This window comes from Canis lupus, chromosome 17 (genome assembly GCF_011100685.1).
Source record: "Canis lupus familiaris isolate Mischka breed German Shepherd chromosome 17, alternate assembly UU_Cfam_GSD_1.0, whole genome shotgun sequence".
Lineage (NCBI taxonomy): Eukaryota > Metazoa > Chordata > Mammalia > Carnivora > Canidae > Canis > Canis lupus.
This window is the reverse complement of record NC_049238.1, coordinates 39,021,894-39,038,449: the sequence shown is the minus strand read 5'-3', so window position 1 is coordinate 39,038,449 and position 16,556 is coordinate 39,021,894. Positions and strand designations below refer to the sequence as shown.

The window sequence follows — 16,556 nt, the reverse complement described above, 5'->3', positions numbered from 1 at the left end:
CCAGGTTAAAATTCTAGAGATAATAAAAAACAATATCTGAAATTAAAAACACCATGGAAGAGATTAGCAGCAGACTAAACACTTCAGAAGAAAAATTAGTAAGCTTGAAGACATAGCAATAAAAATGGTCTAAAATAAAAGAGTGAGAAGATTGAAAAATGATTTAACAGGGCATCAAATAGCTGTGGGACAACTTCAGTGGGCCCAATATATGTGCAATTGGAGTATGAGAAAGAAGATAGAGAGGAAAATAAAACAAAAACATTTGAAGTAATGATCAGTTTCTTTGAAAATTATTTGAAATTTGTAAATCTACAGATCTAAGAAACTTAAGAACTCCAAACATAAGAACATGAAGAAAACTATCTTGAGGTACATAATAATCAAATTACTTAAACTCACTAGCATAGTGACATTACAAGAAATGTTAAAGGAAGTTCTACAGGCAGAAAAAAAAAATACTGAATGGAAACCTGGATTGACATAAAGGAATGAAAAAAACCCAGAAATGGTAATTATGTGGGTAAACATCTAAGATTTTTCCTATTATTTTAATCTCTTTAATAGATAATTGACTCAAAATAATAAAAATGTATTTGGGAGCTTATGATAATATGGGTTTTTTTTTAATTTTTATTTATTTATGATAGTCACAGAGAGAGAGAGAGAGAGAGAGAGGCAGAGACACAGGCAGAGGGAGAAGCAGGCTCCATGCACCGGGAGCCCGACGTGGGATTCGATCCCGGGTCTCCAGGATCGCGCCCTGGGCCAAAGGCAGGCGCCAAACCGCTGTGCCACCAGGGATCCCGGGAGCTTATGATATATGTAAAAATAAAATGCATGAAAATCAAAATATCACTAAGGACTGAATGGAAGAGTAGGGAGGTTTAAAACTGTGTTCCTCTTTTAAAGTAATGATTAAGTTTGTAAAAACTGAATGAACTTTTGCAGAACTCTAGAACATAATAAAAACTTATAACAACCAGAGGAATGCTAATGGTGAAAAAAGCTACTAACTTTTTGTAATATAGCATTGTTTGGGATTTTTACTTACCTAACCATTATCCCCCACTTCCCAGAATAGCAGCAGCCACAAAATGTCTCAATAAATTTAAAAGCATTGAAACCACACAAAGCATAATCTTCGACCACAACAAAATAAACTTATAAATCATTAACACAAGAAAAATAAGAAAATTTATGAAGTATGAATTAAACAACACTCTTAAATAATCATTGGGTTAAAGAAGAAATCACAAAGGAAATTAGAAAATATTTTGAGACAAATGGAAGCAAAAAGACAACATACCAAAACTTAGAGCATGCAGCAAAAAATATGCACAAGGGAAGTAAGGGATCTCAAATCAATAATTGTACACCTTAGGAAACTAGGAAAAGGAGTACAAACTAAATCCAAAGCTATCAGAAAGAAGAAAATAATAACAATTTGAGATAATTGAAATAAGGATTAGAAAACACTAGGGAGAGTTAATGACCCCAAAAGTTGGTTCGTTGAAAAACAGCAGCAATATGAGAAACCTTTAGCTACAGTAACCAAGAAAAAAAAAAAAGATTCAATAAAATTAGAAGTGAAAGTGGGGCTATTACTACCAACCTTAAAGAAATAAAATAATTATAAGAAAATACTCTGAAAAATCGTACACCAACAAAACAGATAACCTACATGAAATGGCCAAGTTCCTAGAAACATACGAACCACTAAAATTGCGTGAAGAAGAAATATAAAACTTGAACAGACCTATAATAAGTAGAGAGCGAATCAATAATCAAAAACCAGCAAAGAAAACCTGAGGACTAGCTGACTTCATTGGTGAATTCTATCTGGTTCAATTAGGCATGTTGCCCTGCCTTCTCCCTTTTTCCTTCCAGATATTTGTTCCCTGTTTTTGAATGGCAAGCCTCCCTGATTTTTCCTATTGTGTATATGTGGACAGACTTTTCTGTGGTTTTGCTGTGTTCAACTGAGAAATCTTCCTGGAACATCTGATATCACAGATCTCCCTGGTATCTCTGGTTCCTCGCAGCCATGCCTGGTCATGTCCACTAAGTTATAAATTGATCCTGGGCATTACAGAGAAAAAAGCAAGTACTCAGATAACCTGGGGAGAACTGTGTAAAGAAGGAAGTTGGTTCAGAGTATACATGTAAGAAGAATCAGCAAGGAATTTGGAAGCAATAGATTCAAACTGTCAAGGGTCAACTCAATATTTATTGAGCAACTGCTATTAACTAGTAAGTATAGTAAGCATAGATTCAAAGAAAAATAAGACAGGATACAAAAATCCCCAGGCAGAATCTTTGAATGAGAAGGCAGGCATGCCCGATTTAAATGCAGGGAATGCATAAATATTGGGCTCAAGACTGAGTCAAAGGCTTTTATATCAGGGATCATGATCACCCAAGGGCCAAAAGTTTCAAACCGTGGCTCTAGTCAGCCCAGTTGTTATCAAAAGAGTAATAAAAGCAAACAATTGCCTTTTGCTTTCTACTTGGGATGTAGAAATCTTTAAGAAATGTTATTCCCACTGTAATGATGAGAATGAGCTGAGTAATCTACAGAATCATGGTTAAATCCATTAGAAGCTCTCAAAACAACCTAATAAATGAAAATCCATGAAATGGCAAGACTTCTTAGGAGAAAAGAGTCCATGGATGATTTCATTCATGGTAGTAGAGTAGCAGAAACAGCAGAAGGAAGCATCTGTGGATGCAGGCAAGAGGAACATAGCTGAATTTTAAATAAATTTTAAAGACAGGATGTGTACTAGAATGACCATTTAGAATTCTCAGAATGTGAAGACACTGGGGAATTTGAACCAAACTGCCAACTCTTTTCCATAGACCTTTTCACTGACTTCTCAGAAGAAAGTTTAAGACAGGCCATTTGAGAGACCTCTCTGAAACACAAATGTGTTAGGCCTGTTGATGTCTGAGTGTGAAATGAGAGAATGGAAAATCACTCTGGGCCTTACACTGAATATGAAGGAGCAGTTTCCCAGTGGGTAGAGACAAGCAATCTCAGAGAGCCCCCTGAAGAAACCCCACAAGCATTCCTGGCCTTACACTGAGTATCAGGCAATATCTGGTGCTCAGAGGAGATAGAAAAACTCAACAGGACCCCCTGGAATACAGTCACACAGGATCTGCTGACATCTGTGGATAGATGAAGAAAAGGAAGATGAATCTTCCAGACATTCAGATTCCAAGTCCTGTTAAATATTCTGATACCAGAAGGTCAGGACTAGAGTGAAACAAATGAGGCAAATGAGGAACTTGCCCTTGGCACAAAAAAGGGGTACCCCAAAAACTCAGCAATTATGATAAATAACATTTTAATGAAATATTTATAAAACCAGGTTATGCAAAAAATCCATAATAAGCAAAATCTAAAAATTTTATATAATGATAGAGATGGTATTACTGATTTTTCCTTCTCCCTCAGATTCCAGAATAGCTCAGCACAGCAGCATTTATGGATGCTGTCTCTTTGTGTACCTCAGCAAATACCTCACTTATCTTGCCTTAGTCCTGGTCTTGACCTTCTCTCAAATAATTCAAAGAGACCAATATATTGGCATCTTTAATTTTAAATGAAAAAAAAATCCTGTCAATCCTGAATTCTATATCTAGCAAAAATAGCCTTCAAAAATGAAAGTGAAATTAAAGAGTTTTTAAATAGACAAAAGCTGAAATAATTGATCTCAGCAGATCTGTACTGTAAGATCTACTAAAAGAAGTTCATCAGTATAAAAGAAGTGCTGGGCTCTATCTGAAGGGCTTCAAAAACTAATCGTTTGGTTATATTTACAATAAACCAAAATTAAACTTATTCTGTGAGAAGAAAAATTAAGATCACTTACTTGAAAACAAAGATGAAGCCTCACCTTCCAACTTTCTTTCTTATTAGTTCCTTCCAAAGAAGGTCTTAAAGCTGTGACTGACATTTTTCTCATAATGAATCCTTACAGAGCATAGTTAAGCTTGTGGTAAGAACAAGGGGAGAGGAAGACATATTTAAGAGCTTTACTATCAGTATAATCCTTTCTAGTTGAATGTTGGTCTCCTCTTATTCCACTAAGTCAAAACACAAATCAGCACTGCTACTCAGTTTTTAACATTTTTAAATGTAGTTACTTATGGAAAGTATTCTTCATACAATTGTATATGTATTGCTTATATACCTCAAGTTAAATTGATGGCTTTGGTGTATGTTCTAAAACAAAATGAATAATCCAAAAATTAATATTATTAGTTGTAACTGTGAGATGAGTCCTGACATCAGTGCTGAATACCACTTTGTATCTTTCCCCTTATGTTCTCTATAGTGTAGTACTCCCCAAATCATTGAGCTGCTCTTAAAAACAAAAAAGAAAAACAGCTTGACATTGTGTACATATTTTCTTTTTGTTGATCAAATCACACATTTGGAAACCCCAGGTAATGAAACTAAGTGGAGTATATATCAATCTTGGCTTAGTATTATAGGTGGGCAGAATTGCACAGTGCATATTATTACATTACTCCTTTGATTGAACCTTATGCTATCTAAATTGCTGAAAAATAATTAATCCATTATAAAAGTTCTTTAAGCTGAAGAGAAATTATATTGGCCAAAAGTTGACTTTGAAGGAAGGAATAAGGAATAGCAGAGTTGAAATATAGAAAATATAAAGGCAGAACAGATAAGACAAACAAAAATAAAACTTAGTAGACTTAAAGTCAAACAGATTCATAATTATATTACCCATAATAGCCAAGAACTGAAAACTGTTCAGATATCCATCAACAGAGCATGGGTTTAGAAACTACGGCATATTCAGACAATGGAATACTATCAATGAAAGGGAGTAAACATCTTATAGATGTAATGACATGGATGGATCTTGAAAACATGCTGAGTAAAGGAAGCTAGGCATGAGAGTACATACTGTATTATGTCATTTAAATAAAATTCAAGAACAGGCAAAGCCAATTTATGTGGATATAAATTGGAACAAAGGTTACTCTGGGCAGGAGTATTGACTTGAGAAAAGCACTTAGAAACATTCAAGGATGATGGAATGTTGTCTACCATGGTTTGGCAAACTTTTTCTGTAAGGGGATGAAGAGTAAATATTTTAGGTTTGAGGTTCATGTGATCTCTAGTGCAACTATTTAACTTTACCATTGTAACATGAAATTAGTCATAGATAAAACATGAACAAATGGATTGGCTGTGTCCTAATTTTATTTATAGACACTAAAACTTGAATTTTATATAGTTTTTATGGTCATAAAATATTATTCTGAATTTTTTCAAACCTTGAAAAAAATGTAAAAACCAATTTTCACAGGCTTTGGAGAAGTAGGTGGTGGACCAGATTTAGCCTGTGGGTTGTAGTTGGCTGATCCCTATTCCATATCTTTTTAGGGGTGTAGGTTATATGGATGTAGGCCTTTGTAAAACCAATGAAACTGTTCACTTAACGTCTGTGAATTTCTCTAGATGTGAGTGAACAGGAAAAGTCCTTATAAAAAAGAAGCAAGGAGCTTAGTACTGATGTTCTGTTTGTTTCATTAATTGTCACAGGTGCATTGCATTAACAGAAATAGCATAAGATATTTACATTTTCATATAAACACACCATTCTTGTCCTACTTAAGGAAAGAAGATTTTTTTTTAATTTTTAACATTTTATTTATTTTTAGAGAGTGTGTGTGTGTGTGTGTGTGTGTGTGTGTATGCATCCATGAGCAGTAGGGGGGAGGGGCAGAGAAAGAAGGAGAGAGAATCTTACACAGGCTCCACACCCAGGGCAGAGCTGATGCAGGGCTCAATCTCATGACCCTGAGATCATGATCTGAGCTGAAATCAACAATCTGATGCTTGACTAACTGAGCCACCCATGTGCCCAAGGAAAGGAGATTTAGACAGGAAATATTGTATTCTAATTGTTTTGCAGTTGAGGAATCAAGATCCAAATGAATTCTATATTACTAGTTGCTAACTTTCTTAAAGACTTTTAGAAACTTCTGATGTCCTTTGGGGTAAAAGTCAACTCAACTGGTTAGTGACAGGATTTTGACTGGAAGGTTTATGTATGCTGGAACTTATTAACCAGAAGTGATTTCTGATAATACCTCCAGGCTAACATATGTGTTGGCAGTGTCAATAATCTGCTGCTCAGTTCTTTATCTGCCTTGACCTCAGCATATCTTTTGATTTCTCTGAATAGTTCTCCAAATTGGTATTCTGTCCTGCTTTCTTTCCAGGATGCCCTCTCTCCTGGTTCTCCTCCTGCTCGAAACATCTCTCTTGGTCTTTTCACTGTCTTTTGCAGGTCCCTGTGTGAATGCTCTCCTCACTTTCCTTAGGCTCTAATACCCTGTGCCAGGCTTCCTCCCAATGTGGGTAGTCTCTTCACCCTGATTGGACTCTAACATATCACCCTAGGTGACTCCCATTCATGAATGCTCTCCTCACCTCACTTGGGCTCTAGATATTCTTTGCTGGGCTCACCTTCTGTGTGTCTACCTTTTTCACCCAACTTGGCCTCTCCCTCTCCATGTCAGGCTACTACTCTTTACTATTTCTAGTCGATCATTCCATATCAGGCAACCTGTCCTTATGAAGTCATACTTTGCTTTGCACTCTTACTGCCTTTAGGACTGAAATGTCCAGGAAGAGGAAGGGAAAGAGCAGGGAGAAGGAAAGGGAAATAAATTTTAATTACTAAATTTTTATTTAGCTCTTTGATCCATATAACTTAAAGCATATATTGATTAGTTTATTTACACTCATTTGTAATGCTGTATTAATCATAAACCAATTTTTATATATGCATGGATCTGCTTATATATTCCCAACAATTTTATATTTCTATTTTGATTCTTTCATCATATTGTAGTTTAAGGAGAATCGACATTTTTACCAAGTCATATAAGGAAACAGAACTTTTCAAATCTTCTGTTATGCCTGTCAGTAAAGTCTTACAATTTTCCTCATATACGTTTTATTGATTTCACCTTATTTTTTTCTTAAGTATTTTTAGTTTTCAAGATCATAAATAGTTCCTTTTTTTCTCATTGTATGTTTCAGTAGATGCTAAAGAAATAGCAATTCTTTTGATTTTAAAAAATTTTTATATTGCACCAACTTTTTCACTCTTAATATTAGCTTTAACAACTTGGCATAAATGCTTTTGGGTGTTAATGTAGTAGAAACCATTCATAGGACTTGAAAATTAACTTTCAGGGGTGCCTGAGTGGCTCAGTTGATTGGGCGGCTTACTCAGTTTTGGCTCAGGTCATGATCTTAGGGTTCTGGGATCAAGCTTGTGGGTTTTCTCTCTTCCCTTGTCCCTCCTCCTGTTCATGTACTCCATCTCTCTCTCTAAAATAAATAAATAAATCTTTAAAAAATTAACTTTCAAAAGCAACATGAATACATCTGCCTTACAAAAGTGAGAGAATTACAAATAATGCTAAATCACCTTTGACCAATACCCCCAATTCTACTGTGCCCCTCAACTATTATCATGAGGTTAAGTATATGTTTCATAGAACATATATACCATTGGTGCACATTTTCAAATATTATGAAATGCGACTTTTTCATCCAAAATGTGTTTTGCTAATCTATCCTGATTGGTACATCTAAATATATTTCACTAAAAAAAATATAAATATAATTCATTTCCAAATGCTCTACAGCTTTCTGTTAGATGTATTACATTCCATGTATTCATTTTATTTATTCATTCCCCAACTGAAGTACATTTAGATTTTGAAGTTTTTACAACCACAAACAATGCTGAAATGAACAAACTTGTTGATGTCTCCTAGTTTACATCTGTGGATGTTTTTCTAGGGTAGATATAAGTCTCCGGGAAGTTTAAGATTATTTAAAAAATTCATTAGTATAACTATGTGTGTCTCTTAACATTCCTGACATTCTAGGTAGTTCAGTGTATGATAGGAATGTTTAGTCTTTTCAGCCTCTACTAAAATGAACATATGATTTTTCTCTTTTAACCTGATTTGGTGAATTGTAGTAATTTTCTAATCTTGAAATATCCTTGTATTCATATGATAATCCTAATTAATCATGGTGACTTAAAGAATACTGGTTTTAATTTGTTGATAAATTTTATTTTTTTTAAGATTTTATTTATTTATTCATGAGACACAGAGAGAGGCAAAGACATAGGCAGAGGGAGAAGCAAGCTCCCTACTGGGAGCCTGATATGGAATTTGATCGCAGGTCCCCAAGATCAGACCTGAGCTAAAAGCAGATGGTCAACCACTGAGCCACCCAGTTGTCCCAGTTTGCTGATATTTTATATAAAAAATTTCCGTCTATGTTCATGAGCCTCATTGACCTAAACTTTTCCTTTTTTATATTCTCCTGGCCCAGATTTGATAGTAGAGTTTTGCAAGTTTTTATAAAATGCTTCAGATATTTTTCCATCTTTCCTATGTCCTGGAATCACAAGTATAACATTATATGCTCTTTGAACCTTGGTAGAACTCATCCCTAGTGATTGTTTTTCCAATTAATAGTTAATTATGTAATCAAAGTCCTCCATACCCCCACTTATTTTTAAAATCTGAGATACCTATTTCCGGGATAGTTATATATTTGTATCTTCTGCTTCTATTACAAATTGTCAAAAATTTCCCATAATTCTAATATTTAGTCTTAGCTATGTTCTTAGAGTGACAGGAGTTCGGGTGTATATTTGTAGAATTTATCCTTTATTAATATAAAATCCAGGGATCCCTGGGTGGCTCAGCAGTTTGGCGCCTGTCTTTGGCCTAGGGCACGATCCCAGAGTCCAGAGGAGTCCCGTGTCGGGCTCCCTGCATGGAGCCTGCTTCTCCCCCCTCCTGTGTCTCTGCCTCTCTCTTTCTCTATGTCTATCACGAATAAATAAATAAGTAAATCTTTTATATATATATATAAAATCCTTTTTTCTTTTGATTTTCTTTTCAATTATATTAACATTGCTATATCCATCTTTTAACCTAGTATTTTCAGGCTTTCTGTGTCATTGGAGCTTGCTTGCAATCAAGTTATAGCTGGATTTTGTTTTTAATCCAGTGTGTCTTTTAATTTACGACTAAAATTAACCCATTTATATTTATTGTAAATATTGATGTTTGGACTTACTTCTCTCGTCTTATTTTTTTCTATTTACTGTACTTCCATCTTGTTTCCTTTTCTCTTTTTGCTCTCATTTCTGACTTTTTTTGGACTGGATAGGTTTTCTTTGTTCCATTTCCCCCCCTTCCTAATAGTCTGTGAATTATAAATCCAATTTAATTCTACAATTTGTATTTAGACTTAAAAATGTATTGAATGTCATATAGTCAGAACATATATGTTAAAGGTCAATACCCGGAATTAGCCTGCTTCTATAACCCCTTGAAAACCTTTCTGAACTTCTTCTGATTCCCAGTTTCACACTTGTAAAGCTGGGACCTTGAGTTATTCACTTAATTTTCATTTATCTTAAGGATTAAATGTGATGCCATGTCAAGCTCTAGCCTTTATTAAACAAGGGGCCTCCAATTCCTTCATTCTCTTTCTTCTTCATTCAGCCAAAAAACTTCGGGTCCAATAGACACAATCACCTTTTTTCTCCTTTGTCCTTCAAAGTCACCTCTTCCTATTTCTTGCATCATTATGGCCTTCATCTAGTCCTTCAATTTCTATATAAGACTCATAATATCTTCTCTTCCCTTTACCTAAAAAAAAAAAAAATCCCATTCTGCATTGTACTGAATGGCCTCTCTTGCTCTAGATTCGATGAACGTCATTTCCCAATGACTCCATGCCTTTCTTCATTTTCCCTTCAAAATGGCGGACTTCAGACGTTCCACGAATAACACCACGTGCGCCTGCGCCTCCCGCGGCCATTTCGCCCAGCAGCCCAAACTCCAGCCTGTGCTTCGCGAAGCGCCTGCGCAAGAGCCTCCGGAGCCCGGTGGCTCCGCCCCCTAGCTGAGTACGCCTGAAACCGCACGTTCCCGTCCCTTCCCTCCCCCGCTGACTCTGCACCGCCCTCACCCCTTTCCTGTGAGATTCTTCCGCCAAGTGGAAAGCCCATCTTCCGTCGACAGCCTACGCAACTGAAGAGCAATCCAATAGGCACATACAGCTCTGGGGCCCGTCATTCAGTCTTATCTATGCACCCCTGCAGTTTTCCTCTGGGCCCTAAAGTTGATAAGCGATTTCGCGGGACTCTTTTGCATACCGCAGGCAACAAATGGAAAGAATGGCTACGGCGGAGGGATCTCTCGCTTACGCTCTGTGTACTTTAACCTAATGGGGGTCGTCCGGGAGTCGGAAGGGGGAGGGGAGAGGGAGGAGGCAGCCAAGGAATTGTTTTTTTCTCTCGCCCCGCCTGCGCCAGGCCGGCCAATGGCGACGGGTTGTTTACCCAGGAGCCTCGCCCAGCTTCCTGGCCTGGGCCAATGAGCGGCGGAAGCGGCTCCGAGGGGGCGGGCCCGAGAGGCTGTGCGTGTCTTGTGAGAGCTCTTGAACCAAGTCAGAGCTAGAGCTGGGCGGCTGGAAACGGCGGCCGCCGCCGGTGACTCAGGGAGGCAGGAGGCGGGGTAAGAGCGCCGCGGCCTCGGCTGAGGGGAGAGGAGGAAGAAAGATGAAGGCGCCGATCCCGCGGCCCCGCCGCCCCCGCGCCGCGGCGCAGGCCGGGGCGACGGACGCCCGGGGGTCGGCGGCCGGGAGAGCGCCGTGTCGGGGCGGGGCGGGGCGGCGGGGCAAGTGCGGAACCGCGGGCCGGCCCCTCCCGTGGGGCCGCCCGGGGCGGGGACGCGGCCGCCCCAGACGGGGCCCTCGCTTCGGGCCTTTTCTTTCCCGGAGCGGGGGAGCGGGGGGGCGGGGGGGCAACACTTTAAAATCCACTTCGGCTGCAGATAATTCTCCCCTCACGCCCTCCTCGTTTAGGTTTAAGGTTTTGGAAAAGCGAAAGTTGGGAGAACGAGGGTCACGCGGCGGTTGGGCCCGTGTTTGCGGTGGGGGAGGGATCCGGGGGGCGGGGGAGGACGCCAGTGTGGAGATCGGGTGTTGGGTCCTCCCTCGCACCGGCCGCCGCCGCCGCCGCCGCCGCGGGTCTCGTCAGCCGAGCGGATTGGGACCCATCCGTCCGCCCCTCCGCCGCCGCTTCCCCCGCGTCCTCTTTTCCCGACCCCCTCCCACCGGCAGCCCCCACCGCATTTTGTTTTTGTATTTTTGCAGGGAGGAGCCCTTCCTGCAGGCGTGGAAACCATGGTGCTCACGCTCGGAGAAAGTTGGCCAGTATTGGTGGGGAAGCGATTCCTCAGTCTGTCCGCAGCCGACGGCGGCGACGGCGGCCACGACAGCTGGGACGTGGAGCGCGTCGCCGAGTGGCCCTGGGTCTCGGGGACCATTCGAGCCGTCTCCCACACCGACGTTACCAAGAAGGACCTGAAGGTAAAATCAGCTCCCGGGCCTCAGCTGTCGGACGTTTTGTAGTTACCTTGGTAACGAGACAGCCAGCGGGGGGCCCCCCCCTCCCCTTTTCTGAAAGGGCGAGATCAGAAAGTTGGCATCTGATCTGAAGGTGCAGAAAACGAGACCTTGAAAGTCTTTGAAATGGTTGTGTAGAACCGAGGTGTGTTTGGCCTACAGTTGCCTGTGTTTAATGACGGCCTTGGGGTTGCTCAGACACGCTTCGCTGTTGCCCGCTCTGTGCCCTAATAGGACTGTATGGTTACTCCTCCGAAGGGGGAGTATCGTGAATATTAAGATTGGTCAGGTACCCAGATGATGTGAGGAATCATTAAGAATTGATGGCTAGCGCTTTCGGGTGGTTGGTTGGTTTGTTTGTTCCTCCTAATTTCTTGGGCCAACTTGTTAAACTTTCAGACTTGTTGGAAATGAAGTGAATGAAGAGGGAGGAGCTTAGTTCTGTTTGGCATGTTAGGGTGGGTACTTGTCCGTATATGGTGGGTCACGGTGGAAGTGGGTTCCAGGTCTTTTCTGTGAGGAGTCCGTAGGTAGGTGTGGGCTTTGACCATATATGGAGGGCAGGGGTGGAGCCGACCCTTATATGGTGTGTTAGAGGAATGGCTCTGAAATATATTCCACTTTGGTGTTTGGGTGGAGAGAGAGAAACTAGTACAAGTGTGGACAGTGATTTTTAATCAAAACGACACTCAGAACCTTTTTCAGTTACATCTTTTCAAAAAGAGGTGGAATTCTAATTGTACTGTCTAATAGAAAATTTTTGGTGGCAAAGGATTGTCTGGGAACAACCAGTAAGGAAGCTGTTCTACCAACAAAGACTCCTTTGTGCAAAAATAACTGGAGAAAGGTCCCTAACAAAGACTCCAAAGTGGGGATAACTTGAAGGAAGCCTGTTAGAACAGAAGAGATTTCCACCCTGGGTAGTGGATATGTTTCAGCATCTTCACTTGGTCATTACTGCTTTTTCTTGAAAACTATATTCAGATTGGGAGGAAGTTTTAGCATTGGCAGTTGAATACATGTTGATTTCTGACACATCATTTGAACACTTGAAGGTGACAGTACATGGCCAAAACCAGGTTTAGTCTGCAAAGGATTGTTGGAAAAGAATATGTGTTCATACATTTTTAAAGTTTTCAGCTTGTGTTGTCTTCATATTGAAAAGGAGTGACTGTTGAGCACTTATCCATATGCCAGGCATCATACTGAACACTTCATAGCCATGATCTTATTAATCCTTACAGCAACTCTTCGGGAGTAGGTACTAATATTGCTGCATTTTACAGACAAAAATATCTGGCTTGGGGAGATTAAGTATCTTACCAAGGTGACATACCTAGAAATTGGCATAGCCTGTGTTCTCACCCAGGAGTTTTGATACCACCATCTTTACCAGTATGCTCCCTGTGCCACAAAAGAACTCCTGTCATACACTGTGAAGTTTGGTTTTTCTCCTTTTCATTCTTCCCAGCAAATGGAGTTTTGTGGGCGAACCTATTTGCTTTAGGCTAATAATCTTTCTCCATAAAGTGGGCTTTGTGTACCAGATTTCAATCATAGTTGTTGTGGTTTATTTCACCTGCCAAGTAAAAATTTTTCTAGTGCATTTGTTTTTATCTGATTTGAATGGAAACAAGATTTGAGTCTTTAGTTCTTTGGCAGATGATGACAGACTAGGTGTTCTCTTCCCCAACAGGACCTAATTATAGACCTGTTGGATTAAGAAGGCAATCTAGGAGGTCCTTTTTGTGTATTCTTTTTAATTTCCACTTTTCTGCCACCCTCAGTATTTGAGGTGGTGGTAATAACTCCCATTTGCAGAATGAGAAAAATAGATTTGGGAAAAAGAGTCTTGCCCAGATTTGCATAATTAGCTGCCCAGTGATGGAGGGAGAATTTGAATTTAGGTTTGGCTGTGTCTTTTCCATTGCACTAAGGTGCCTCACCTGATGATAAACAGGGATTTTCATTTCAAGAACAGTTTTAACTGTAGTTGATTTTTGCTTTACCTGCAGACTTTGAAATTCAGCCTTCATGTAAGGTGGAAATTACTTGATTTCTTTTATGTAGTCATGATTTATCATTACATTCCTTAATTGAGTAGCAGATGGTTTAAGTTTAAGGGCATATTGTATTAGCAAAAACATAGAATTTCAAAACTCTAGAACTAAATTGTGCTTGGGGAACTGCAGGCAGGAGCTAGTAACTTAAGACCATGCTTGCACTTGAGCTTAAGGTATTGAGTTTTTGAGGTTGGAGTGAGACTGGGGTCTAAGATGAGTATAAATGAATACAATTCCAGTTGTATGCAACTGGTTTGGTGTTAGAAGTACACGTTTGTCTAGTTTGATTTGCTATTAGTTGAAGATGATGTAATGAGGCCAAGGCTTGTTAACTTTGTTATAAACTCTCTCTCAAGGTGAAACAAAGTCACTCACTGAGATACAATATGTTTAGTTGTTGGTTACAAAGAGTCAAGGTGAAGACATAATGATGGTTAAGTGCTTATTATGTGGCACCTTATTTAATTCTGAAAAATATCCTAGATGATAAACCATATTTTTTGGTGTTAGAAAAAGAGGCTTGAAGAAGTTAAATAACTTGCCTAAGTTTGTCTCCAGATTTTAAACACCAGGCTTTTAATATTCAGGTAGAGTGAGATTAAAGCACTGTCTTTAGTGGGCCTTTATATTCTTAGCACTTAGAACACTGCTTGGCATGTAGTGTTTGCTGAAGTATTTGGATGAATAAATGGAAGGAATAAAAATTATTCTACATTGAAAATCAGTTTTAGAAATAATCTACTGATGGAGCAGTGGCATCCTCTTTCCCTGGAATAACAGCAAATCTTTATTAGGTGTGGTTATTAGAACCTCTTTTTATCCTATTCTTTCTTCTTGAGAGTGAGACAAGGGTCTTCAATTTGCATGCTGGAAATGTCTTTCTTCCCCAGCTTGTCTGTTTAGGTCTCTTCCAGTTCCCTTTCCTTTGAACCTAACTTATCCTTGAGTCTTCTGCTTCTTCTTAGTCCTTAGGGATATCCCTATCTAGCACACGAGTAGTACTGGCCATTTCTGTGTACTATTTTCTGCTGTTAAAATTTTTCTTTTTGGCAATTGGGTGCCTTGACCAATGCCTAGCCTTTTCATTCCTACATACAATTGGAATATGAATATTGATAGATTCTGTTGCCAGTCGAACCATGTAAAATGAGAAATTCCTAGCAGTGTAATAAAGTCTGTTTACCCCCATAATTGAATGCTACCCAGGCACCCCTGTTGTTCTTTTTATAGAAATTTTTGCATAAGAGCCTGGGGGGGGGGGTGTCCCTGGGATTTTAGATAAGTATTTTATTTAGGTGTAAGAAGACATAGAAACATAAATAATTTCCTCATTTGTGGAGACTGAAATAAGTGATAATCTACGTTATAGTTCTCGGCACAGAATAGATATGTCATTAAAAACTTGACTAAAAACTATGCCATTCTGTAAGTGCCTGCTTTTAAACTTGGAAGTATTTTACTTGGCATTTCTGATGGTTTTCCTAATCATATACTCAGATGAGATTAATGTATGTTAAGAGTGAGAGGTTTGAGATTAGCTTGATTAGATACAATATTCGTGTATTAAAAAAATTTTCTGTTGGGGAAAATTAACTTGAAATAATTAATTTGAAATATTCAACATTTAGTCCAGATATGTATAGGCTAATAAGTACACATTTACAAAATGTCCTATTAGAAGAATGGCAAGTTTGGAAATTGTAGGTAGCGAATCATAATCAATTGGCCTCTCTTTGGGCTTTGGAATCAGACAATATAAATAACATCTACTTTGTGTACCAAAGGAACATGGGGGGAATAATACAACTTATTTTTAAGATTTTCTTTGAGAGTGAGCAAGAAAGAACATGAACAGTGGGAGAGGTAGAGAGAGAGGGAGCAGCATACTCTCTGCTGAGTGGGGAACCTGATGATGTGGGGCTCAATCCCAGGACTTGGGATCTTGACTCAGGGTCTGCAAAAGGCCAGTGCCTAACCAACTAAGCCACCCAGAGACCCGGGAATAATACAATTTAAATGAGAACTAGTGACATCAATAAGCTTGCAGAAGCTTGGTCAGGTCACTTTAGTTCCCCATAATTTGAATTTTTTTTTATTGGTGTGCCTTTTGGAGGGGAATGGATCAGAGGGAGAAGGAAGGACAAAGAGAGAATATTAGGCAGATTCCACACCTAGTGCTTGAGCGCAGCGTGGGGCTCCATCTCAAAACCCTGAGTTCGGGCAGCCCCGGTGGCACAGCGGTTTAGTGCAGCCTGCAGCCCCGGGGTATGATCCTGGGAAGCTGGGATCAAGTCCCACGTCGGGCTCCCTGTGTGGAGCCTGCTTCTCCCTCTGCCTGTGTCTCTGCCTGCCCCCGCTCCCCCCGAATAAATAAATAAAAATCTTTAAAAACAAAAACAAAAACAAAAAAAACTCCTGAGTTCATGACCTGAGTCGAAATCAAGAGTCCAGTGCTGGGATCCCTGGGTGGCGCAGTGGTTTGGCGCCTGCCTTTGGGCCAGGGCGTGATCCTGGAGACCCGGGATCGAATCCCACGTCCGGCTCCCGGTGCATGGAGCCTGCTTCTCCCTCTGCCTGTGTCTCTGCCTCTCTCTCTCTCTATCTCTGTGACTATCATAAATAAATAAAGAAAAAAAAAAAAAAGAGTCCAATGCTTAACCCACTGAGCTACCCAGGCACCCCTGGTGTTCTTTTTATAGAAATTTTTGCTTAAGAGCCTTGTGGGGGGCGGGGGGGTCCCTTATAACCTCAGGCTTCAAGACACAAATGGGAGAGACATTTGTGGTTATGATAGGAAACTTTTGAAAGAATAAAGAGAGTTCACAACTTGTTGGTTTCATTATATTTTTTAAAAGTCACCTTTTTTAAAAGTCAAGTTAAAGTGAGTTTTTGACTGGTGGAATCTAATACTCTGAAGCCATAAACTAAGTTATTTTTAAGGAGCTAAACTTAATTTTTGAATTATTAAAAATTGGGATATA

The 16,556-nt window shown here is 39.6% G+C and overlaps 1 protein-coding gene, 1 long non-coding RNA gene and 1 other non-coding gene across 3 annotated transcripts in view; 2 read left to right on the top strand and 1 right to left on the bottom strand.

The window, feature by feature from the left end:
* Window positions 1-9,644: 9,644 nt before the first annotated feature.
* Window positions 9,645-10,623, bottom strand: LOC119869714. Its single transcript, XR_005372459.1, has 2 exons — window positions 10,073-10,623; window positions 9,645-9,750 (listed from the first exon to the last, which is right to left on the bottom strand). It is a non-coding gene; the product is annotated as an uncharacterized LOC119869714 (long non-coding RNA).
* Window positions 10,308-10,452, top strand: MIR8843 (microRNA mir-8843). The gene has a single exon (NR_128789.1). It is a non-coding gene; the product is annotated as a microRNA mir-8843 (primary transcript).
* The window catches only part of KDM3A (lysine demethylase 3A), a 56,090-nt gene continuing 49,996 nt past the window's right edge, over window positions 10,463-16,556 (top strand). The window contains exons 1-2 of the mRNA XM_038561530.1: window positions 10,463-10,620; window positions 11,261-11,476. Of these exons, the coding sequence (XP_038417458.1) occupies window positions 11,291-11,476 (186 nt within the window). The 5' untranslated portion in view covers window positions 10,463-10,620; window positions 11,261-11,290. The remainder of the gene's footprint in view (window positions 10,621-11,260; window positions 11,477-16,556) is intronic.